This window comes from Rhodamnia argentea, chromosome 9, assembly GCF_020921035.1.
Source record: "Rhodamnia argentea isolate NSW1041297 chromosome 9, ASM2092103v1, whole genome shotgun sequence".
Classification (NCBI taxonomy): Eukaryota; Viridiplantae; Streptophyta; class Magnoliopsida; order Myrtales; family Myrtaceae; genus Rhodamnia; species Rhodamnia argentea.
Window position 1 is genome coordinate 8,007,606 of NC_063158.1, and position 25,213 is coordinate 8,032,818.

Below are 25,213 nucleotides of genomic sequence, written 5' to 3' on the forward strand. Positions count from 1 at the left end.
TTGAATTAATTAATGGCCAACATTGAACATTTCCACATAGTTGAGGGACTATATTGAGCATGTACCAAAAGTCTACAAACCATATCGAACAAATTAAAAATTCGAGAACCACAATGCACATTTAACCAAACTTCGGAGGCCATTTGTGTCATTTTCCCCGTTAAAAACCTTCTCCTTACGTAGGGTGATTTTTTGGGCTCTTGGGTTTGCCCTCGGTCCAAGTCTAGTTGTGTTGGTAGATTAGTCATCATGAAAACAAGCTATAATCGAGCAATCTTATTTTCAATTGCTTTTCGAATGTCTACCTAATGCCTCTTGGAAAAAAGCGTTTTTTCTTCCTCATTTCCTCTTGGATTTATGCCATCGTCTTTTATGACTCAAATGCACTTTCATGACAAGTTTTAAAACTTCAAATGCACTTTTTCCTACATCTCATAGTGACCGTACATTTTGAGCTTAGGAAATGAGGGAAAAAAGATTTTAAAAAATCCATTATCTACCATTACCCTTTTCTTCTTCCCATAATAGAAAAAGAAGTGCAAGTTCAATTCTGTCAAAGATGATGGTCCCCTTTCGAAATCTAGTAAAAAATATAGCTTAGACCTTTGTAGTTAATCACTTTAGTCCTCAATCTCAGGGTAGGTTTAGGTCACAATCCCTATGATATCAGCCTCAATACAAAAGATCTGAAATTGAAGAATTTAGCAGATTTAGGCTCCGTGAGTTTTGCGAGAAATAAGTGATTTATAAAACAATTTTCTAAAGATAATTGCTTGAAATACTTAATTAATGGAAATTATTCTCATTATCAATAAGATAATAATTTATGTTTAAATATTTTTGTGAATAGTGAAAATAGTTCTCGTTTATTCATTTTAGTACGCGATATATAAGCGATTGTTTCAAGAAAATATTTTTCAAATCACCTTAGGTATGGAAACCTATCAACCCACCAACCCTGCTAATTCGAATGCTCAAACACTTGCGTCCTCAGAGGAAAAGAAAATCGTGCATATGAAACATTTATATCCCCAGCTAACCCAAGTACTAGAAGACCTGAGAAGACCTTAAATTCAAACCGATGGTGTTCCGAAGGACACGAATTTTAGCATTTTACTATTGCTAGCAGCTGGTAATGTTTGATTTTTTTATTTTTTTGGTTGAAAAAATATGAAAAATCGGGAATAATTACCCAATCGGCTCTGAACTTCTTGAATTTGTCAGTGTAGTCCTAAATCTCAACGTGATTCTTCCGGTCAATTGTCGCCGAAAGTCGCCAACGTGGCGTTTAGTCGTTGCCGGCCGTCTTGCTGAAATGTCCACCATTTCGCTCCAACTACCGCATTGCTAGTCTATTAATACCCAGATTCTCGCACTCCTACTCCAGAAAAAATCCCAAAACCCCAAAGAAAAAGGGGAAAGAGTGACATCAAAACCACTGAATCACTCTAAACAGTTATTACTCTTGACATTGAAAAATGGAAATTAACAAGAGCAAGGTCCTGATCGTGGGCGGGACGGGGTACGTCGGGAGGAGGATCGTCAAGGCGAGCTTACAGCAGGGGCACGAGACGTACGTGCTCCAGAGGCGCGAGCTCGGCTTATACGACATCGAGAAGGTGCAGATGCTTCTGTCGTTTAAGAGGCTTGGAGCGAGGCTCGTGGAGGCCTCGTTCTCGGACCACCGGAGCCTCGTGGAGGCCGTGCGGCTCGCGGACGTGGTGGTTTGTGCCATGTCCGGAGTCCCCTTCAGGAGCCATAACATCTTGTTGCAGCTCAAGCTGGTGGACGCCATCAAAGAAGCTGGCAACGTCAAGGTATTTACTCATCAAGTATTTTTTTTATTAAGTAATATTTTTCAAATCATTCATTTTTTGTAAAATAAAAATGACTTTAATTGGATTGTTTTATCTCAACAAAGCGATTAAAACTTGTCCATGAGATTTATATTTATTAACTTGGATGCTGACATGAATAACCACGTGAGCAAAATCTACAAAATGAGAAAAAGAAGAAGAACAACATGAGAAAGGGGGGAGGGCGGGGTTTGCCGAGATGAGATTGTCTACAACTAAGGCCTTTTGGTTCAGATTTGGAGGGACTTTGAGAAAATGCAAATACCTTTAGGTAAGGGCCTTTTCAAAATGCAAGTAGTGTTTGGTAAAGTGATTTAAAAACACATTTAAAAAGCATTTAAAATGTTGTTTGGTGAAAAATGACTTTGTAAAATATTTTATTTTTTTTTTTGAAAAAAAGGGGGGGGGCGGGGGGGGGGGGGGGCAAGCAAGGTGAAAAATTAAAATAATAAAAAATTAGTTGCATTTGCCAAAGTCCCTTAGCCGCCGTGCCGTTTGCACCGGCGATGACTTGTAAGAGAAGGTGGCGCCGCCACTGTCGTTTCGCTCTACAACTAAGATTTAATAGTCATGTCAGTCTCATTAGCAAGGTGAAAAATTTAAAATATATAAAAAATTAATTCATTTAATTTTTAAAATTTAAAAAATTGCATCTTCCCAAAGTAGTCAAAAAATGAACCAAACACATTTGCATTTGGCAAGGGACTTTAGATCAATGTTTTTGAATCTTAAGATTTAATAGTCATGTCAATCTCATTAGCAAGAAAAATCAAATTAGTTCGAATCGAACATTCGAAAGATCAAATTGATCAAGATCAAAGTTCGACGACCATATTGAACATAGAGTAAGAATTTCAGCACCACCCATAATCTCGTATCCAAATCGGCTTGTTTTAAGAGGTTCTTGCCGTCGGAGTTTGGAATGGACGCTGGAAGGATGGGGCACGCGCTTGCGCCTGGAAGAATAACGTTCGACGACAAAGTGACTGTGAGGAAAGCGATCGAGGAGGCCCGCATTCCGTACACCTACGTGTCGGCCAACTGCTTCGCCGGTTACTTCATCGGCGGCCTCTGCGACTTCAACTCCCTCACTCCTCCGAAAGGGAAGGTCCATTTGTACGGAGATGGCAATGTCAAAGGTGCTCGGAAGTCCTAATACTTTCAAATAATAATTTGTGAAGCAACATAAGCCTATAGCGCTTTTTATTTTTTTTTTTATTTTTTGGTTGCAGCGATCTTTGTGGACGAGGATGACGTCGGGACATACACGATTAAGGCCATCGACGACCCTCGGACGCTGAACAAGACGTTGTATCTCAGGCCATCCGACAACATTCTCTCCCAGAGACAATTGGTGGAGATGTACGAAAGCCTGTCCGGGAAGAGGGTTGAGACCGTCCTCATTCCCGAAAAGGACTTCTTGGCCTCCATGGCAGGTGAGCCCCGTAATAAAACAAGGGAGAATATTTCATTTTGTATCCTTTCATATGATTTTTCCGGGTCGATGCTAAAAGTCGATCACAATGTGGCGAACTGAAGTGATCTCGACGTAAGAGATGATTATCGTGTCCACAGTTCAAATCCTTGGCGATGTATTTGATGCATGGGTTTCTTGTAAGCATGCATCCATCTCTCTAGGATGACGGACCTCATCGGATATCATCTCTAAATGCACGATAAAACAATACATCAATGAGAAGTTTTTTACTATTTCGAATGGAAGGGTAATATAAATTTAGTAGAACGGCTATCCACCTTCCAAAAATACTCATGATGTTTGGAAATGCTGAGAACAGGAAATTCGATCCAAGTTTTTTCATATCTTGATTTTGTATTGAACCTATAAAAAGATAACGATGCATATTTTGGCATGATATGTAACAAAATGTCTATTGTGATAATTGTGAGATTTTATGGGACTATTATCAGTTGTTCTAGTAGCTTAAATTGTTGAATTAAGGCATGATTAAATATCTGATTACTCTGTCGATAATACTCGGAACAAGTAGAATGAGCTAAAAATACGATTATCATTGGAATGTGGCAGGGTTGGACTACATTGGGCAGATAGGAGTGGGACATTACTACCACATATTCTACGAAGGCAGTTTGACTAATTTCGAGATTGGAGCAGGCGGTGTGGAAGCTTCGGAGCTCTATCCCGAGGTTCGCTACACTCGCATGGACGACTACATGAAGCAATACCTTTGACTTTCAGACAAGAAGAATAAAAAAGGATCATACTTTATAAATTAGCAGCATATGAAGAAGCACTGCATAACCATATAAGTGTCTCTGCTACACTAGTTATACCTCTTTCCTGTTGACCTTGAGTTATATTGAAAAATAAAAGATGGATTTTGAAGTTATGGGTTCAACTAAGTGATGAGGAAAAGGAGATCAGATTACTTCCCTTGTGGCTTGCAATTGATGTGCAAACAAGACTACTCCATCGTTTAGTGTTTGATTATCATCCATCCTCTTGGAATTGTTATACATTACCGTCCCGCTTCGCCAAGTTTACACAAATGGCATCGCCATCCAAATCTAATGCCCAATATCGGTGGAGGTGGCCGTTTGACCGTGGCTCGATCATCTCGTATTGGTAACGATTGCCAGCAACGGATGCTGACATTGGCGGGTGGCGGAATTCGTGGTTGTTCTTAAGTTAAAGAAGATTCTTGAAAGCGACATCTATTGACAGAATGAGAAATCAGAGAAGAAATCAACCAAGCTAATATACAATACAACTCCTGATTACGGTCGTGTCCGTGTGTTAATAATAAAATATCGATATAGTATAACAATGAAGCTTAACCTACATGGAACATTAGAGGCGGCCAAAAGTGGAGTGCTTGTGTGCTTGACGCTCCACGATTCTTTCCTTTTTATTGGCCTAAAGCATCATGTTGGGCTCTGATTTTGCTCCAAGAAAGTCATGCCCGCCTTTGATATTCAAGTCAAAATGAATCATCGACGACCCTCCTGGCCTCTTGGCCTCAACATCCTGCGTCTGTGGTCTCTCTCCTTCATAAATCTGGAATGCTGAGCCATGATTCTGATGTCCTCCTCTCCCGTACAGCTCTTCTTTCATGCCCAGCATCATGTCGACGAAGTTGCTGCTGTTCCTCTCTCCGCCACCGCCGCTTGTTTCTTCACAAGCGGGGTCGACATAGTTGGAGATGGCTAGATTGAAGTCGCCTATTTGGCCTCTTGCGGCCTCTAGATTCGCAGGATCGCTCGCATCGAGCGAGATGCTCTTTCGGGCTTTCTCTAGAATTGCTTGCAGGTACTTCCCTTGGGCCTCCATTCTCATCTGCAACTTTCTTTGCACCTGTTTTTTGTTTGGGATTTGAGTGATTTTTAGCATGGAATGATTTGGCTCTTTCCAAGGCTTTTTTAATCCTCCTAAACATTCGTGGAAAACTTACTTCTCTTAATTGTTTACTAGCTTAGTGAAGATTATCTTTGGACATATCTCTATGTAATACCTCTTGCGCTGACTCCGAGATTAAAGATCACATCGTATTGATTGTGATACGAATTTTAATCGACAGTGTGGTTGTCATGTTTGTGTTCCCTATATTCTCCAATGCAATTCTATGCTTATTACTATTAGGAAAAATTTTCAAATAAGAACCTGAAGTGAGGTTATTTTTTCAAAAGATGGCCCAAAGTGGATCTTGTTTTTAGATAAGGGCCTAAAGTGATCGAGTAAGTCTCGAAAAATGGCCTGAGCTAGCCAGTTGGCCAATTTTTCTTTTTCGGCTTTTTTAGTTTTTCTTTTTAATCTCTATCATAATTTATTTTAGACGAAAATGCTTTATTCCCGTCGACAAAGTCAGACCCTTATTTGAGGCTGACTTGACTCCTTTAGGCCTTCATTTAAAATAATGTATACTTTGGGCCCTCTTTTGAGAAAGTGGATTCGCCGCAGACCCTTCTTTGAAATTTTCTGCATTTCTTTTCAAAGAAATAAATTGCCAAAAAAGATTAGTCGTACCTCAAGTTGTTCTTGTAGCCTCTTTTGGACTTCCATCTGACACTTCAATGTCTCCTCAATTGGGATTTCTCTGCTGGGATGCATGATTTGTTAGCTCCAATATCTAGACGATAATGTGGAAAAAAAAAAACACACACACACACACAACTAAAAGTAATTTGAAAGATTATGAATCTCCACTTTGATTTTTCTTGCTCTTCGAGTTTAGATTATCAGTTTTAGAGAGGGTGTGAAAGAGTTAAAATTAAAGGACATACCCTGGCTGTAGGTGACCAGCTTGCGACGAACTAATGGCCATCCCGGAGGGACTAAATTGAACATGTGGAGTTCCTAAATTTATTTTTAAACGCAAATGAAATTAGGTCATTACCAGAAATAATTAACTGCAAAGGCGAGAATAGACAGCAACCGATTTCCCTAATTATCTATGAATAAACACATATATTTGTTCGAAATAACCAGTTACATTTTATGTGATCCGAGGAAATCTTATGAATGAAGGAGGGACTCACCATCGCTTGGTCTGGTGTTGTCGTCGCTATTTTGTCTCCGCATTTGTTGCCCTAATCTATATTTCTGCAGAGAATTCAACTTTGACAATATTAGATCCTTGTTTTTCATTTTCTGTTTTTCTTTTTTGTAAGATTAATGTTGCCAAATCAATGAAACAACATAAAGCAGCCGCACAAAATGAAGTCTTATAAGAGACTTTCAGAATGTTACCTGAAGATGGCTCTTTAAATGGTACAGTGTCAAGCCCTTCAAGCCCATTAATCTGTGCACTGACTTGGGAGTTGCTTCTGGCAATTGGGAATACACCAAAAGGTTCTCAGTGCTATGATGGTGATTAAACAACTTTGTCAAAGTTAATGCAGATAAATCCAATTCCATAACTTTATGTTTGTCCTAATGTAAAAATTCTTGGAATACATACTTATTAGTTTGGTGATTTAATCTAACCATGTGACCACACCCAATAAAATAAAATAAAATAAAAAATAAGCAAATCACCTTGAATATATTTCATAATATTTAGATAGAATCATAAATTCAGCGGTGAAGCATTTGTGTCACCATAAATATCTACTCTACAATTTAGATCACGTTAATATTGGATTAATTCGGTAATAGAGTTTTTTGATGAGATGTCTTACTAGAGATATATGGTCGTGGACCATTTCACTCTTTGCCTTTCCAATGGAGTTTAACAATTATCATGAACAGGCTGTGCATGGTTGTTTATCGAGCAGATCAGATGTGGAGTACTAAAATTTTTTGGAAGAATTGTCTCGAAAGTCTTAAAATACTGTACGTTGGCCAATTAAGTCACAAACTTTTTAATTGTGCTAATTTAGTTTTAGATCTTTTGATGATTTGCTAATGTAGTCCTTCAAGCCAATTATAGTCGGAAATGCCGATATAGACACCGACCATCCTACAAGATACAACCATCGCCAACGTAGACAATTTTTGCAATTTTTTTTGAGTTTTTCATCTCTTTCTTTTCTTTTTTCTTTTTTTTTTACCATTGTGTGATGGAAGCTAACCCATCGTTGGTTGTTGGCGAGGGTCGCGGGTCTCGCCCAAAATTGAGCAAGGGTCGCGAGGCCTTGCCCGGTCAGACCACCAGCCCTTAAAAGTTTAGAAAAAGAAAAGAAGAAAAAATTAGATAAAATTATAATTAAAAATAACAAAAATTTTCAATTCAGCTAGTATGCCATATAGGACAACCGATGTCCATGTTAGTTACATTCAGCCAAAATAACTGCATTGGCAAATTATCAAGGTGTAAGATGAAATTGATACGATTGAATGGTTTAGAATTTAACTGCTGTAGTACAACGCGTTTATCATTTTCTGGACAATGTTCACAAAATCGTTTTGCTGGTCCCTCATCTACCTACAATATCGGTAACACTGGTTATCCCTCATACCCTTTTACTTATCGAAAGAAGAAAAGAACTCTCGATAATCCTAGTCCACTTGATCAACACAAAAAAGCAGAATTGCATTGGATAAAAAAAACACATAAGTTATATTCGGGAAAATCATCCAAAAAGTCCTAAATCTATTATATTTTTTCCAATTTAGTCATAAATCTTTTCACTCTTTGCCCAATTGAGTTCATTCGGCTAATTTCTGGCAGAAATTGTTAAGCCATCTTACGCGGCACGACCGGAGTTAACGTGGATAATTTTTAATCCAGATTTTGTTATTTTTTTCCTTTTTTCTTTTTTTGTCTTCCTGTTACTTTTCACCTTTTTTCTTTTTTTTTTATTTTTCTTTTTCCTCCATCGGTGGAGGTCAACCTCGAGCAAGGGCGATCCTCACCAGCCTCGGGTGAGGGGTTGACGAGGGTCGCCCTCACTTAGGAGAGCATGGGTAGTCCTCATCAACCTAGGGCCTAGCGTCACTCGTCTGAGGTCGACAATGTTGCCTTAGGCCAATAGAGGGAAAAAGAAAAGAGAAGGAAAAATTGAAAAAAAAAAAAGGAAAAATTGAAAAAAAAAATTAAAATATTATGAAAAATTGTTCATGTCGGCGCCAATCATGTCATGTGGGACGATCGGGGTCTACGTTAGTGATTTCTGGCTAAAATTGGCTGAATAGACTCAATTGAAAAAACATGAAAATATTTAAAAGTGAATTGACAAATTTAATATATTTAGAATTGAATTAGAAAAAACGCAACATGTTTAGAACTTTTTTTACAATTTTCCCGGTTCTATTCACTGCATCAACTCTATAGATAAAGCTTATCTATATTCTTTCGATTTTTTTTCCTAATAAGACGTCATACACACATAGCTCGGTAGAATTAAGTCCCTTTCCTACGAATGATATGCTTCTTTTGCATCATGGGCAGACCGTTAGACGAAAATCGAAAATCGAGAACAAGAAGTGATCGTTGGGAAGAATATTTTGAGAGATGATAAAACAGAATCTCTACGTACGCTTTTATGAGCGATATCTATCTATTTGTATAGTTGGAAGCCATAAGCTCCGGACAAGCCATGTCATACAAATTAGATCCGTCTTTTGGACAATGAGGAAAAATGAACAGGAAACTAACTTCAAATCTTAAATCCTCTCTAACCTAGGAACCTAATTAAACATTCGAACGACATCTTGAAGAAATGAACATACAATACGATATAACCTTTTCAATTGTGTTTGATCCATTTCACTTCATTCCCTATATATTATCAGAATACAAAATGCCAGAGTCTGAAACTCCAAACGCCACTCCACATTTTCTGTTGGCAAATAAGCGATGTATATGCGAAGATTTTTTTTTTTTTTTTTTTGGTAATGAAATATATGCGAAGATTTGAAGGCAATATAATCGGAAAACATGCCGACTCGATGATAATAATGAAGACGTTCCAAAAACAAAACTAAGCCAAAATAAAAAGAGGATTGAAAGAAGTGGGACTCACTATCCGGGCCGCCGAGTTTGGTGACGGCGTCCACAAAGCGCTCGTGCAGGTCGGCCGTCCACCGCAGCCTCGGCTTCGGATCCCTCGTCATTACAACCCCGCCGTCCATCTCGCCGCCACCGCCACTGTACATTCTTCCACACTATTCCAGAGTCCCTCACTACCTATTTGATTCCCAACTATAATGACCCAACTCACTTTAGACCTCCACCACTCACCACCAACCAACCTTTATAAACCTCCTCCTCCTTTGCTCGTATCGTGTGACCCTTTGAACTCTCTCAAACAAAAGCAAAAAATTCGAAATTCTCTTGGACCGATTTCTTTTTCCCTCAAACTCCCCAGTGTCTTTCTTCTTTGTTCCTTTTCTTCCCTTTTTCCCTTTTGTTTTTCTGGTCACCCGCCTCTAAACAGCAGTGTTCCTTCGCAAGAAAGAGAGAACAAATGGCCCACAAATAGAGATCACAGAACAAGAGAGAGGACCCCTAAAAGCCAAGAAGAGGAAGGAAGCTGATACGAGCAAAAAGAGCAGGAATTTAACAAAGTGGGACTCATTGGGTTTGTCTGTTCACGAAGCGATTCCTTCTGGGTTGAAAGAGAAAGAGAAAGCAAAAGCGATTCTTCAAAGCAGCAGGCTTCGATATACAATCCAAAGTCAACCGAATCTGCCGACTTAATCACCCAACTGGCAGTTAAAGAAAGAAGGGAAGAGATCAAATGGAGGAATCGAGAGACGACCCTAGAACAGTGAGAGATGAAAGGAAGTCTTGCACAGAGCGAAGAGAGAGAGAGAGAGAGAGAGAGAGAGAAGCTTTTGTCCTGATAACGACATGCATAAAAGCAATTATTTGTTGTTTCACCGAAACCCCATATGAACCAAAAAAAAAAAAAAAAAAGGTATTTGTTAATAAAGAAGCAGAGCATGGAGGCACGACCAAGAACATGCAGAGGAAACCTCGGCGACGAATCTGAGGAAGCATGTTACCCCGACCCCAACGAAACTATAAACAAAGAGAGAGAGAGAGAGAATTCAATATGGCTAGGTGGAATGAATGAATGAAGCTGTGAATTTTGGTTGAACCGTTGGATGCGGATGTTCGGACGATCCAATCCAGAGGCGGGAGAGGGGCACGTGGATGACAGCGTGGAATATTCGCCGGCCGAACGAGGGGCGGTGGGGAATATTCACGGGACTCACGCGGCGGGGCGAGGGGTGGCCAAAGGAAAAGGAAAAAGTCCGGCCACTCCATGTACGATGATGCACCGTCATCCTCTTTCGATTTGACCCTCTGGCTTTTGCTGCGAAGAAACCGCGTTGAGGACGAGCAAACATATTTGTTCGTGATTTTTCAAGTTTTCAAAGGACGGCGATCTTATTAATTCCCAGGAAGTGATTCTTCTCATCCACGGTGACAATGTCGAATCTTCACTTGGAGGAGCATCCATTGTGGAAATGAAAATCAGGAATCAAACGAGTTCCGCGACTGTCTCGTCCATGGAGTCTGCCATCTCGCCAGTCCTCTTCCTTCTTCTTCCCACCTCCGTAGCTGAGCCATCGCAAACTCTCGAACAGCCACCGTGGCTGGAAAGAGAGGGCTCCAGTTGTCTTCTTATTTTTGTTCACCGTCAGTATTCTTCCTCTTGTTGAGGGTCGACATTATCGCCGGCGGTCATCACGAGAAGCCATTTCGTGGCTTTTTGTAGGGGTATTGAGCATGGTCCAGGCCGGTCCGATCCTAGCATGGAACTGGGGACCAGCAATCCGGTCCTATCCCAATGAGACCGAACATCAGCTGTTTATAGAAATCTAATCCTTGGATCTAAACTAATAACTTAAAATCTCAACTATCTAACCTAATAAAGTATACACATGACCATCGTCCAACCATAACACAAGTACTTATAATCCTAAAATAATGAGAAAAACCTAAATTAGGAAGAAAAACACTTAAAATAATTGAAATAGGATTATGTTTTTGCATCATTCTCCTCAAGTTGGAAAGAGTCAAGCTCAAATTGAAATTGCACTAGTACTTCACTAAATTCATGTGCAAACAAAACAATGAATTTGCAAAATATAATCAAGACAAAACACAATCGGAGACTGCATTATGAAGGCGGGACACGAGCATCGAGTAGAAGATGGGGAAATTAGGTGAACTAGTTCTTCGAACATTTCTATTTTTTTTCTAATTTTGTGTGTGTGGGGGGGTCCAATCCAGTCCCATCCACCATGGAACCGTCCCCCTCAAAGATCAAATCAACCGTATCGATTCAATCTAATTTGTTCACCCCTAGCTTTTTGTTTGGTGCCGCCGGGCTCGTGAGAACTTTAGGGCGTGTGCTTGCTGGTGCCGCACCTTGGTCCGAGGGCTTCTCCACTCCACTTTCCCAATATTTCACTACTTTTTATTTGGGCCACATTTTCTCACTTAATAACGTGCCTTCTTGTTAAATGCCTTCACTACACTAGGCCGCCTAATTGATATTAGAAAACCACCAAGGTGGTGATTTTAGAAGCAAATGAGTCTTCAATCTTCCATGAGATCACGAGTTCAATTTATATCATAAACATGATCTTGATGTTAGCTATCAAAGAATTATAAATCAATTGATTTACGAAATAATCAACAAATTCAAGGAAAGCAATTAAGTTCTTTTTTTTAAAATAACGTTAAACAATTGCAAAAACCTTTCCGACTGTGAACATTAGCTGTTGACAGCAATTAAGAGCTTGATTAACAACAAACATAAAGGCTAGCACATAAATTTATCATCTTCCATGTAGAATGATCAATCAATGGTTTACCAATAATGCACCAACTAAGCATGACCTTTCAAGATCGACCATTCTAAATCTATCGTATTTGTAATGAGAATGAAGCATTTGTGATCATTTAGATGTCACCCTTTATTAGTTATTCATGTTCACTTTTCTAATAAGACATTTTCGATGTTAAAATATAAATGATACAAATCAGACAAAAAAAATTTGTACATTTTTTTGATTGAAAATTTTTAGCTGATTTTAACAAGTGCCCAGAAATATAAATTAGAAGAAAATTTTTACTGTATCCATAGCAAGAGAATATTGAATATCACGAAAAGACTACATAACTCCCCCAAAGGAAAAACAAACCGATGGTCTCAATTTAACTGGAAGATCTCTTGAAATCTTGAAGAACAATCTGGGCAGCATTGCGTCCAGGTGCACCCATCACGCCGCCACCGGGGTGTGCACCACTTCCACACAGGTACAGCCCTTGAACTGGCGTCCTATAGTTCGACCTGCATTAACAGGGGGAAGAAAATGACCAGCATTGAATTCACAGACATTATTCTACGAGGAAAGTGAGGGCAAACAGGACTCGGCCTTGGCTCGAAAATTACCATCCCTTTACTGGCCGCATGAGGAAGAGAGAATCCAAACCCATGGCACCGTGGAAAATATTCCCTCCTGCCAAAGGATCCAGCAGAATTAGATTAACAAAGTCCTCAGAGAGTAATCGCGAGTTGCAGTCATCGCTAAATCTTGCTCATAATGTTCAAGGTAAAGCACGTCAACTTTCATAATTGATTGTCAAGAGGTACATCAGAAGCTTAAATAGGAGTGGACAACCATCACACATTGAGAAGGATTGTGTACGTATGACACATTCTGGAACCAGTTATGACAAATTGCTCAAAGTCTAATTAATGATGTGATTAGATTGCACTTCTTTTTCTCTGGTAAAAGATATTTTAAAATGATCGGATTATTTCTCTACAGATCTAAACAAGATCCAATCGACAATGTCATGCAGAAGGGGGCAGAGCCAATGACCAACCATGACAAATGGCTGAAAAGGACAAAAGAAAAGAGTAACAGGTAAGAGAAACACATGAACCTCACCATCTGAGCCAGGCCTCACTGCATGCATTGACTGAGATGCAAGGAGCACAGGCAATAAAATTGCATTACTTGCAAAAGAACTGACGTGCTGTAATTTTTGAAGATATGGGCAGCAACAAGAAGGGATATTCTCAATTGTCAACATGTACAGCGACTTTAACAAGAAACAGAATAATGCCACTTCTTCCATACCTTATTCACATACTAGTAGTCATAGTGGAAAATACTTGTATAGTGATACTCAGAGATACTGCAGATATGAGTACCTGTCAGACCAATTTCTCTTTCAAGATCAGGTGGAGTCAGCATATCATAGCCAATGACTGATGAGCTGAAACCAGGGCAATACTCATCAATCAAAGAAAAACATCTGTCTGCAAAGGATTTCTGCAAACAAAGAATAAGATTAAATAATGACGTTGAACAGCATATCACCAGGGAAATTAGCAATTGATATTCGGTCTCTAAACATAAACTCCAATAAGCAGAAAAATGAAGCCTGTAAGTGAGATACCAATGAGTCCAAAAGGTAACTCACCCGGTAAACAGGATCCATCCAGCTGCCATCTGATGGTTTATAGGGTGTGTATTGGATAAATAAGTTGATCACATGCTTACCTATATAAATAAAGGAAATTCTCATGACATGATGTGGCTGAATGATGCAGAAGTTTCCAAGAATGCCAATTGAGTAATGGTTACTACTCTTAAAAATTTCAAACTGGTACCCCATGACACATTTAGCCCAAACTAATTTTCCTTTCACAAAAAACCCTCAAACTGGTACACTACGATACATTTACCCCAAAATAATTGTCGTCTCATTAAAAAATCCAAACTAATAAACCAAAATATATCATCCATTAGCATTCCATCCAATATCCCATTAAATGCATACATGTCAACCAGATAACTGCAAGACAGTTCTAGCATGGAGAATACAGATCCGACATGGAAAGTGTATTGACACGTATGCATTTTAATCCAAATTAATATTCCGTGGGGTTACCAGTTTGAGATTCTTAATGATATTAGCATAGTTAACTAAAGCTCAATCCGTAGCTAGCATTTAAAGCTTTAACTCAATTCCTGGATAATCGGGAGTTGGATGGACCAGTGGGAGACAATATTCATGGTAGACAAGTAAGTGAACCTAAAAGGACACTTATCCTAGAAAAAGGAGAGAACAATAAAGAACACGAGAGAGACAAACCAAGTTCGTCAAACATACAAGGGACCAATTCAAAATGAACATGTATTTCTGGCATCAGTCAAAACAATTTACAACATCTGCTGCATAATTAGTTGCAAATGAAAATTCAACCAGAAATCAGTTCAGTCACATTTCCTCCAGATGTAGCTTATTGGCATTCTCAAGTTGTATTAGATGAATTAGCTACAGGCTCTAAATGCAATCAGGCATATTTAGCTGATATATTTGTAGATTAGGATAAAGCAAGTTGTTTTTCACTGAAAGACATTAGAAGTGAATCTTATTCAACAGATCACCAATAAAGTGCATCTACTCAGTCTGCACCTTCACTTTTGTAGGTCTTCTATGATTATTGTTTTGCTAAGGGCAAGAAGAGAAAGATAAAGTTGTTCCATGAGCTGTGGCACCAAGACAGCCATGGTCCAAGACAGCCATGGTCCAAGCTTTCTCTGCTCAAGGTTTGAAAAGATCAAACGATGATTTCTTAATACACTTCATTGTGAGAACATGGAATTAAAAAGATCAAATGATGATTCCTTCATTGTAAGCCATTGTGGGAACACTAAATATAGTTAAAGGAAGTTCTTGTACCAGGAGGTGCTATAGTCTTGTCGAGAACAGACGGTATGGTCATCTCAATAATTGGTCTTCTTGATGGCACTCCATTGACAGCATCTTGGCAAGCTGAGTCAATTTCTTCCATACTTTAAAATAAAAGTTGGAATCAGACATGACAGACATCGAATGATGTTCAAAAAATTATCAGGAAAAGGAGCTTAAGGTGGTACAAAGTATGTTCATTACATTTGGAAATACCAACTATCTTAGACAATGAATTAATAATCCAATTATCGCTAAGCAAGAGCTCTCTCTCATTCTTTCTGGATAAATCAACATATAGAAAGGGATGCATAATCAATTGCAATAAAGTAAAGGAGCTGGAGAATATCAATGTCATTGGCAATTCCTTTATCTGCATAACATGTTGAAACAACTTTATCATAAAATTCAACCAACAACCACCATCCTAGGTTTGATTCAGCAATCTAGGCTCAAGTCATGCTTGCTTCCCGCTGCTAAAGAACTGATCAATCTTGCAGCAATTTGAGGTCAGTTTTGCCAATCACTACCTAGAGATGACAAAATAATACACAATAGACTGAGAATATACCTCTCAGAACCAATATGAATTGTTCCCACATGCTGAGGACCTGCATGAGGATAACTCAACTTGCATGATTGAAAGGAAGGCAATCTGTCAACAGCAAGATTTATTTTTGTGGCTCCCTGTTAATTATATTTGACATCACAAAAAGAGGTGTAAGTTTTCACCAATAAAGGATGTGCACTTCATAGCTGTCAGTCGAAAAAGTCATGATGATGCAGGAAATTAAAGCTCCCAAGCTTGGCTTTCTGTAATTCACTTACCCACCTGCTGCCAATGGACAAATTCCACAGTGGAATCTAGATTAAAACTTAACGACATGAATGCAGAACTTAATATCTACACCAGTCACGTTTATAGGAAATCTAAGCTTCCTGTTATTAAGGTACAGAGACACTGAAAATGCAAATAGACAGTTTACAATGAGCAACACAGACAGTACTCATAAAGTTGTTGAATGCTGTCAAGAATAATTATCCAATTATAACTCCATACATATTGGGAATAATTGGGTTTCCTCTAGGACCTAGTGACCGAATGGACAAACAAGAACAATGCTTGAATGTGCCCCTGTAGACGTCTAACACTAGGTAAAAGATTTTACAGATCAGTCAAAAGCAACAATGGAGCTTACAGAGGTGTAATCAGCAAATTTGACAGACCGGAGAAATTCATCAGGAAGAACATCTTCAGGCACTAATTCCTGCAAAAGACACATTAAATCTACTAGAGGCAAACTTCACGCAACAGCAACTTGAGAACATGTATATGGTACGATTTTACAGATTAAAGGCCGAGTGTCATCCACCACTGGCCCACACCTTTTATCAGAATAAAGAGGTATATTACCATGAAGGTCTTATAAGGAGTTGCATTTGATAAAACAAGGGAAGAGTGCACCTCTGAACCATCAGCCAGCAGCACCTGAATATTGTTACCTATGCAATGTTAGAATAACTGTCTGTATTCGCCATATTTCGTTCACTGAGGAAATGCATATTTTGAAACTTACTCCCTTCGTTCTTCCATGCTCTTCAAGCATCAGCCGAGAAACCTAAACAACAAAATCACCCAAAACCTTATCAAAGAAAGAGTGAGAGAAGTCCGACAAAGGAAGTATTCACAAATACAAGGACTCCTGCCCGAAAGGTAGGATTACAAGGAGCTCAAGGAAGTTCATAACATACAATTGGTGCAATTGGCGACAATATGGATGAAACGTGTCTCAAAAGACAGACACCACCTAACTGCTATTTCCTAGCAACCCATTCACTCTCAATCAATTAAACAAGTAGTAGACCAAAATGGTGAAAAATCGTTTGCAAGATGTCTAACCAAGACAAATAAAATCGAAGGTGGTAAAGTCAATTAAACAGTTTCCAAAAGAAATCCCGCTGAGCATTAGAGGAGATGCCTCCACAAATATGCCTCTATAATTGACATAAGATACCCAATTCCAGTCTTGTCTTCACATGTCGTTTGGATAAAGAATCCCAATCGAACTCAATTATAAGACACAATCAGAGCTATATCCGTTGGGTCCCGGGGTAGGGTTCAGATTGTGGAAATAGCTTTTCTAGAAAATCAACGGTAAGGCTGCGTGCATCAATCCCTCCCACGATGACCCCAGTGCAGGGAGTCTTGAGCAACAGGAAGCCCTTCTTTTGTTTAACGAGATTACAATGATCCCAAGTCAATGATATATAGAAGGGGTTTGTGCACAACTTGAATTCAATCACTCATCAAATGAGGAAAAGATGAGGACATTTTAGATGTCTACACATTGATATAAGCCCTAGAGATGTGCATGAACAACAAAGAGCCTTGGATAAAAGTCTTGAATATTCCACTTACTGGTACTTCCCAACAATTGACCCTGGACGATACAATTTACAAGGCCACCAAAAACGAATTTGCATTTTACACCACGTTTTCTATGTTCTTCAAGGAAGGTAATTCGAAATCAGGAAAACAACCAACTCATCAATACCCCAAGCAGATCTGACAATTTTATGTTGGGTATCAGATAAAAGTGACATCATCTCTGGCTCTGACATAATTGAGAGAAATGATGACCGAGTAAGGCATTATAGACCCAGAGTTTCTAATAAATGATACCTCTGCATTTGTTATGATTTGAGCACCAGCTTCCCTTGCAGCATTACCAATGGCCAAGGACACCGCACCCATCCCGCCTTCTACATGCCTACATGAATAGCCAAGCATATCTCTAAACTGCCCATCCAAGTCCAAATCTAGGGCATGTCAGTTTAAAGAACATACACATCAAACAATATCCATAGCAGGGACAAAAACAATCAAGAATGAGGAATCAACTAATAACTCTGTATGTCCTGGAAACACAAAACATGTTGTAAAATGTTCAAAATAGAATCTGCCTCATAGCTAAGCTGGAAAAGTAACATGTTGGGAAAATGCCTAAAACGTGTTGACTCGTTGGACTAAACTTTCAAGCATGAGTAGAGGAAATGCTACATTTTACTGCCATGTTTTTGCATCACTGAAGCTTCCCAGGGGTCTATGATACTTAAAACATAATCAATGGTTTAATATATGTGCATTCCAAAAGCCTGTCATAATGACTTCATTCATGACACAAGCAAATGCATTAGTAGCATTTGTATGCTCTTACTCAACACAACTGAGCATCCTTCCTTTACAGAAGGTGATGCCAATAAAAAATGGAGAGGCTGTAAAAGTTAGATTTTAGTTATCTAGTGCTCCTTTTATGAGTGATGGGGCTCATAGTCTTCCACTACGAAATGTCTTGATAGAAGACCGTTGTGAATATTGACCCCTTATAATTACTCATGAATCTGGAGGAAATGCTTGGAAATAGTGATACATACGACCAAATCCCCTGAGCACCATCTGTTCCACCCATAACATGATGCAGCAGTACATATCCACTCCCTGGTGTATGAACACTCCCCTGCAGATGTAGTCGTGGGGCCAGAAGATTACTAATGTTTTCAATCTCCTCCTCAGATTATCGCAAGTACTTAGTTCACTAATTGTATGACAAAAGCTATAAACTGCTAATGAAAATGTCACTCAGCTAGTGCAAAAGCAAACCGCACCGTTGTCCCTATGACAGCATCTGTTGCAAGGGTTGCCTTCAGAACGTCAGCCTGCGTTAGTAAGAAATAGACAACATCAACTGCTGATGATCTATTAAAGCGATTAGTTGTACATCAAATATTTCTTCAAACATTTTGTAGTACGTATATGTTCATCATATAGTGCTTCATAAGCTTCGTCCTGCTTTGTATGATCTAGATGTACCATTAAGAAGACAAAAACTAGAAAAGAAAAGGTTTCATCCTTGAACAATCATCTCCCTAAGGGAGAATGTAATTACCAAGAACACACAGGTAAAAGTAATTTTCTCCTAGCCCCATGGGGCTAGCTTAGTGGTGAATGAATAAACTTGAGTGTGGATTAAGCGCATGACACAGAACGGACTCCCCATACAAGTGCAAAACAAATTCATGTTTGGGCTTTACTACCTGTACTTTGGCCCTCGTCTTACAGGGTCCATGAAATGAGATTAGTTGGATATTAGATAGCCTGGGGTTTACCTACTAGGCGGTCCTTTTCATTACAAGAAGAAAGCAATTTTCTTTACCAATTGGTCAGCCTTCTCATCTTTCCACTAAATTGTTATATGTAAATACCCCGACTGTGCGATGTCCTTGGGCATTTGAAACAATGCAGGGAGGAATTGGGTGATAGTTGAAGATATCTATGTAAATATGCAGATTAGAAAATAACTAGTAAAACATGAACGTAGTTAAGAAAATTGTGCTTTATTATATACAGTGTCCAAGGATTTAAAAAATGAGCAAAAAGGGAAACACATATTTATTGAAATAATTTTTTGATCAATCGCATTGGAATCTTATCAAGCAAGCTAGTATAGTGACGTTTTGATTTTTATTATTACAACATATTGTTCTATAGTTTCCATCCAGGATAATAAAGTATAAAGAATCAATGTAATTTACAACCTCAAACCATTTATTCAAAACCTTTGAAGCTGGCGAGAGTAAAAGTTCCATAAAATTCCTGCCAAAGTAAATAAAAACTCATAAGAAAACTATCGATTCCCAAATTCGTTAAGCCACACATGCGTCAACATTAGGTGGCACTGGCAATATTGGAACCTGGTAAATCTGAAACCAACCTCTAACTGAGTTAAAGAAGCCTTACACCATCTCATTTTGCCCCAGGTCAAGAGCTCGCCGTAGGCAATGAGCCCAAAAGACTGATCTGCGAGACCTATCTTTAAGCGTGTCACTGAAAGAGGCTTTCTCATGGGAAGTTTCTGGAGGAGGTGAATCAAAAAGGGGATCCATGAATTTGCAGAAGTTCTCTAGTTGATTTTCATATCTGTGCAAAATACTTAAGCTATCATGAAAACAATTTACCTAAGCAAAGATAAAGTACTCGTGTTGTGAGATCAATAGTAAGAGTATAGCACTTAAATGTTTATTGAAAATAGCAGTCAATTCAATCACAAAAATTGATGTTAAAACCTGTAGAATACACATAGTTCGTGTTGGCTTTTGATGGGTAACTGAACAGTTAGCAGAGTATTCATTCATCAGTTCCATTCTCCCTCTTTTCTTTCACTAAGACGATATCTTATCAAAGGCAATTGTTTGACATGATTTAAAGAAATGTTTCATTTCTCTCTGAGTAAGACTACCAAAGTTATTTCATGCAAATTAGAGAACTCACAGAATATCCAGAAACACAGAAAATGCAGAAACCCTAAGCTTTCAATTTAATGTTAGGTCCATTTCATTCGAAACAATTGAAAATATTCATACTGAACAGAACGTTACACACTAAAAAAGCTGAATCGGGGGGAATGTACAGTGGATTACACTCTAAACAAGCTTTATTGCCAGAGCCCCAAATGTAGAACAAATGAAACGCAAAAGAAAATGTAGAGCATAATAGGCCATTGTCCATTTTATGCAAACTACCAAGCAACATGCAAACCTAATACATTACATTACCCTTTGGAAGCAATCTTGAAATTTTTCTTTTCAAGAGGCATTTTTTTTTTAAAATACAGAAAGCAAATATCCGATCGTTTTTAATTCTGATGGTTTCTGTCAGTGATTCCATCAACAGCCCTGGATACCACCTGATTGATTGTGATTTTCCTTCAGCATTTGTAATTTTCCTCAGTAATACTGATTACCTATTACATAACATTTCGCAACTTTTCTTTACTGGACGTAATTTCCTTTTTCATAAGTTCTGTGCTCTTATGGTTCGTAATAGACCAAAAGAACAATAATAATTCGCCCAAATTCATTGTATATTTATTTTCCTATTGTTGGCAAATTACCAAATGGATCATAGCTTTCCGTTAGTGTACATAATTGTTTTCACTAACAGTGATTTCTTTAAAAGAGCGTAATTTCCCTCGGTGGTAGTAAGTTCTCTAGGTCCTATAACTCATAATATTCCGAGAAAAATAGTAATTTACCTATATTAATAGTAATTTCTTGCGCTATTATTCGTAAAATATCTAATTGACCTGACTTTCCTTTACATTTCATAAGGTTTTGAAACCCCCATGCATTAGTAATCTTCCTTACTCATCGTAAGGCATAATCAAATGTAAGTTTGTTCACCTTTGCGTTCATAACTTTCCTTCGAAGTCAGTAATTTCCATCATAAAACCTATTTTGCAAAGTAGATATGGACCGTGTTTTTTCTCTCTTTATCCGACATGAATACGACAGTTGATGGAGAGATATCAAGAAAAGAAAAAGGACCTACATATGGTGTTTATTGATCTTGAGAAGGCGTGTGATAGGGTTCCAAGAAAGGTTCCGTGGTGGGTTCTTGAGAAGAAAACTGTACCTTCAAAGTATGTAGAGGCAATCAAGAATATGTATGATGGTGTTACTACATGTGTGAAGGCTTATAATGGCACATCAAGTTATTTTCCAATCACAGTAGGCTTACACCAAGGTTCCGCTTTAAGTCCTTATCTTTTGCCCTAATTATGGATGAGCTAACAAAAGATATCCAAGATGAGGTGCCGTAGTGTATGCTATTTGCAAATGATATTGTGCTTATTGATGAGACCGGAGCTGAGATTGGCGCTAAATTAAAATTATGGAGAAGCACGTTGGAGTCTAAAAGATTTACATTAAGTCGAAGTAAAACCGAATACATGAAATGTGAGTTCGACACGGCAAGAAGAAGAGATAAAAAAATCCGTGAATATGCTCGGATAGGAGGTACCCAAGAAAGATGCTTTTAGATATTTGGGATCATTATTACAAAAGGGGGGAGAGATGAATGAGGATGTAAGCTATAGAATCAGAGCAGGTTGAATGAAATGGCGCAGTGCATCGGGGTTTTTGTATGCTCACAAAATCCCTCTTAGACTAAAAGGAAAATTTTATAAAACAGCGGTAAAGTCTACAATGCTACATGGAGCTGAATGTTGGCCAGCACAGAAGTAACATGAGCATAAAATGGGAGTAGCGGAAATGAGGATGTTAAGGTGGATATGTGGTCATATAAGGATGGATAAGATAAGAAATGAAGATATTCGACGAAAAATTAGAGTAGTACCGGTGGTAAAAAAGATGAGAGAACATAAATTGAGATGGTTTGAGCACATTCTTTGAAGATCCCTAGATACTCCGGTAAAAACAGAAGTTTGTTACCGAGAACATGACATGAAGAAATGAAGAGGTCGGCCGAAACTTACCCGAGGAAAAGTAATAAAACAAGATTTAATGAAGTGGGAAATAAATTCGCGTACGGTTTGTCTTAGGACGGAATGGAGGAAAGCTATTAGCATCGTAGAGGGGCACAATTCTTACGTTCCAAATTGTCCTTTTTAGTCATTTTTCCCTATATATATATTTATATATTTTTTATTTTTTTTATTTTTATTTTTATTTTTATATAATTATTTCTTTTCCCTCAATCAATCTTGCTTTTATTTTATTTATTTTTTGGGTTCATCGACTGTTGACCCCAACTAGTTTGGGATGAAGGTGATGTTGATGTTGATGTATCCGACATTGAATACGGAACCACTTCTGAAAAAACATGGGACCATAGAATTCTACTTCCATCAGTTAAATGGCTGTCAAAAACTATGGAGAAAAAAACTTGTTGGATAGTTTAGATGGACATTTAAGACTACTGGCTATGGCTATCTTTGCATCTATTTTCCAAATTTCATTTAAATAACGAAAAGAACGAAAGGAAAAAAAAAAGGAATAACGACCGTCAAGTATGGTTTTCCTATTTTCAGCAGAAAGAACAAGAACACTTCCCTAAAAACATGACCCAATAGAACAGCTTGACAAACAAGTCGCGGTGAACGACAATATTGCCAAAGAAACACTCAATTGCTGAGAATCAGAGTTCAAACCTTGGATAAGCATCAGCGTCGCGTTTCGAGAACTTTGAAATCTCCGCGCGATTAAGCTCCTTGTCAGGCCCTAGCAACAAGTACCGCCCGTCGAGACAGGGGGTGAACGACGACGGACTCCTCTTCAGTAGCTTCAGCCCGTGCCTTCCCAACTCCAGTTCCCTTCAAACATTCCAAAACCGCGCACACGTTGTAATAGGATCACGTACTCTAAACCTCAATCGACTCTGATATGCTGGGTTAATTCAATCAATCGGAGCGAATGTGGGGACCTACTTGATGACAGAAGGTCGGAGAAGGCTCTGGAGGTAGCTGCAGCGGGAGAATTTGAAGCCAGGGACGAGCTCCTCCGTCACCGCGGCGCCCCCAATGACGTGGCGACGCTCGAGGACGGCGACGGAGAGGCCGCCGCGGGCGAGGTAGGCGGCGGCGGTGAGGCCGTTGTGGCCGCCGCCGATGACGAGCGCGTCCCAGCGCTTGTCCTTGAGGAGGGCGCGTGAGGAGGCGCCGTCGCCGACGGTGGTGAAGGTCCTCCGCCACATTTTTGCGCTCGTGCTCGGCCTCTGTTGAGTTGGATGGAGAGTGCGCGCACGTGTTGACTGTCGTGGCACCGGGGTCGGGTCGGGTCGGATTCACGAGAGAGAGGGAGGGAGAGAGTGGACTACACAGCGGACCTGTCATAGATTCGTCTCTTTTGTCAGATGCTTGTCAATACTAAATTTTCATTTCCTACATTTCAATTCTATATAATTTGGCATTTTTTTTTTTTGCTAGTTTTCTAAGCATTCAATAAAAGATTATCATGTGAATTTTTTTTTTTTTGGTCTGACAAGCTTAACCAAATTGATGAATGTAGTAAAATGTACGAATTAAAGGTTTTAAATTTCAAATTTATTATAGTTATAATTTTAAAAACTTTTATTGTGATTGTCTTTTTTTTTAACACTACATTAGACGGTTTAAGGTAATAATAAAATGATTGACCAAAACAAGACAGGAAAGAAAAGAAAGGGGAGATAGATGGAGAGCAAGGAAAGGAAATCATATGTTTTGGATGTATGTTGGAGGAAAGTAGTGAGGAGGAAAATGAATTTAGCAAGGGAAATGAATGTGGAAAATAGTGGTCTTGTTTAAATGTTTCCTATGACCTTAAAAAAAAGGTGGCGCAAGGCTATCGTCACATCCAAAATGGCTGCATCCACACCCTCTTTTTTTTTTGTTTTTTTTTTTGCTGCTCCACTTGACAAATATACCTTTCTCTATTCCTTTGTCCTTGCGCTATCCATTGGGGGTCATTCCCATTTAAGAGAGCCCCGATCACGATCTGATCGCATCTTCGCCAGCTCCAAGTTCAATTGCTTAATTGGAGTGGTGTGCACAGCCCTCCACACTTCTTTGCTTTGCTCAACCTTCGCGATGAATTGAAGTCTTAACGCTTGGAAACCTCCCCCGAGCGGGCCGAGCCTACGCGATAGAAGTTTGGAAAAACGACACAATATGAGCCTCTCTAATAAAGGTATCTCTTTCTGAAATGAAAATAAAAAAAATTGGGAAAAAATTAGATTAAAATGACAAGAATCTACAAAATTAAAAAATAAATAAATAAAAGAGTGGAGAAAGTCATTTCAATTTATTGAAATTGCTTGCCACATCAACAGCCGACTGGTAATACTACACCGAGTATTATCTTGGGAGGCGAAAACAAGAGAGAATAATTAAACGAAGAAAGGAATGAAGCGAAGTCCCACAAAAAGGCTCCTTTCTACTTGAACGAGGCTAATACAGTCAATGTACGTGAAATGGCCGTGGTAAAAGCCGTTCGCGTGGAAATAAAGACAGGCGATCGGTTCAATTCTGTATCATCTTCGACAGAATGGAAGAGTTCCCAGTGAATCTGCATCAGCCTTCTCCTGTATGGCCCCAGTCAAGTTTGAAAGTTCCCTCCCTTGTCACATTGGCTGCGATCACTATACCTTCAAATGAGAATCACAAGCTACAGGTGCAAAACAAAAAACTGACCCTCTCGCTATGGTCACAGTTTCTCGCAATTGAAGATATCTACAAAACCAGAGGACACGGTCTATTGTAGCCTACAACCCAATCTCATGGAAATACCGGCTGATTCTTCACCTTCATAGGAGAGTCTTCGGGGTTCATGCAGGCTTAAAAGGAACAGAACATGAGCGGAACGAGAATATTT

The 25,213-nt window shown here is 38.9% G+C and overlaps 3 protein-coding genes across 4 annotated transcripts; 1 reads left to right on the forward strand and 2 right to left on the reverse strand.

The window, feature by feature from the left end:
- Nucleotides 1-1,478: 1,478 nt before the first annotated feature.
- On the forward strand, nucleotides 1,479-4,077 carry LOC115744354 (isoflavone reductase homolog). The gene is made up of 4 exons (XM_030679474.2): nucleotides 1,479-1,817; nucleotides 2,755-2,995; nucleotides 3,089-3,292; nucleotides 3,904-4,077. The coding sequence occupies exons 1-4, from the start codon at nucleotides 1,479-1,481 to the stop codon at nucleotides 4,065-4,067; spliced, it is 948 nt and encodes a 315-aa protein (XP_030535334.2). The 3' UTR covers nucleotides 4,068-4,077.
- A 498-nt stretch (nucleotides 4,078-4,575) lies between these two features.
- On the reverse strand, nucleotides 4,576-9,600 carry LOC115744333 (myb family transcription factor PHL11). Of its 2 annotated transcripts, none has more exons than XM_030679443.2 (6): nucleotides 9,300-9,600; nucleotides 6,583-6,659; nucleotides 6,372-6,435; nucleotides 6,117-6,189; nucleotides 5,860-5,929; nucleotides 4,576-5,190 (listed from the first exon to the last, which is right to left on the reverse strand). In XM_030679443.2, exons 1-6 carry the CDS (start codon nucleotides 9,430-9,432, stop codon nucleotides 4,753-4,755), a joined length of 855 nt encoding a protein of 284 aa, XP_030535303.2. In that variant the 5' UTR covers nucleotides 9,433-9,600; the 3' UTR covers nucleotides 4,576-4,752. The 2 variants fall into 2 exon arrangements, with proteins under 2 accessions (XP_030535303.2, XP_030535302.2); XM_030679442.2 differs by having other exon boundaries at nucleotides 5,860-5,932.
- A 2,682-nt stretch (nucleotides 9,601-12,282) lies between these two features.
- LOC115744332 (pyridine nucleotide-disulfide oxidoreductase domain-containing protein 2-like) lies at nucleotides 12,283-23,632 on the reverse strand. The gene is made up of 16 exons (XM_030679438.2): nucleotides 23,290-23,632; nucleotides 23,014-23,175; nucleotides 19,803-19,982; nucleotides 19,601-19,658; nucleotides 18,671-18,721; nucleotides 18,440-18,522; nucleotides 17,688-17,775; nucleotides 16,582-16,623; nucleotides 16,419-16,493; nucleotides 16,204-16,272; nucleotides 15,576-15,691; nucleotides 14,996-15,108; nucleotides 13,730-13,809; nucleotides 13,458-13,578; nucleotides 12,690-12,756; nucleotides 12,283-12,587 (listed from the first exon to the last, which is right to left on the reverse strand). Exons 1-16 carry the CDS (start codon nucleotides 23,553-23,555, stop codon nucleotides 12,452-12,454), a joined length of 1,707 nt encoding a protein of 568 aa, XP_030535298.2. The 5' UTR covers nucleotides 23,556-23,632; the 3' UTR covers nucleotides 12,283-12,451.
- Nucleotides 23,633-25,213: the final 1,581 nt, after the last annotated feature.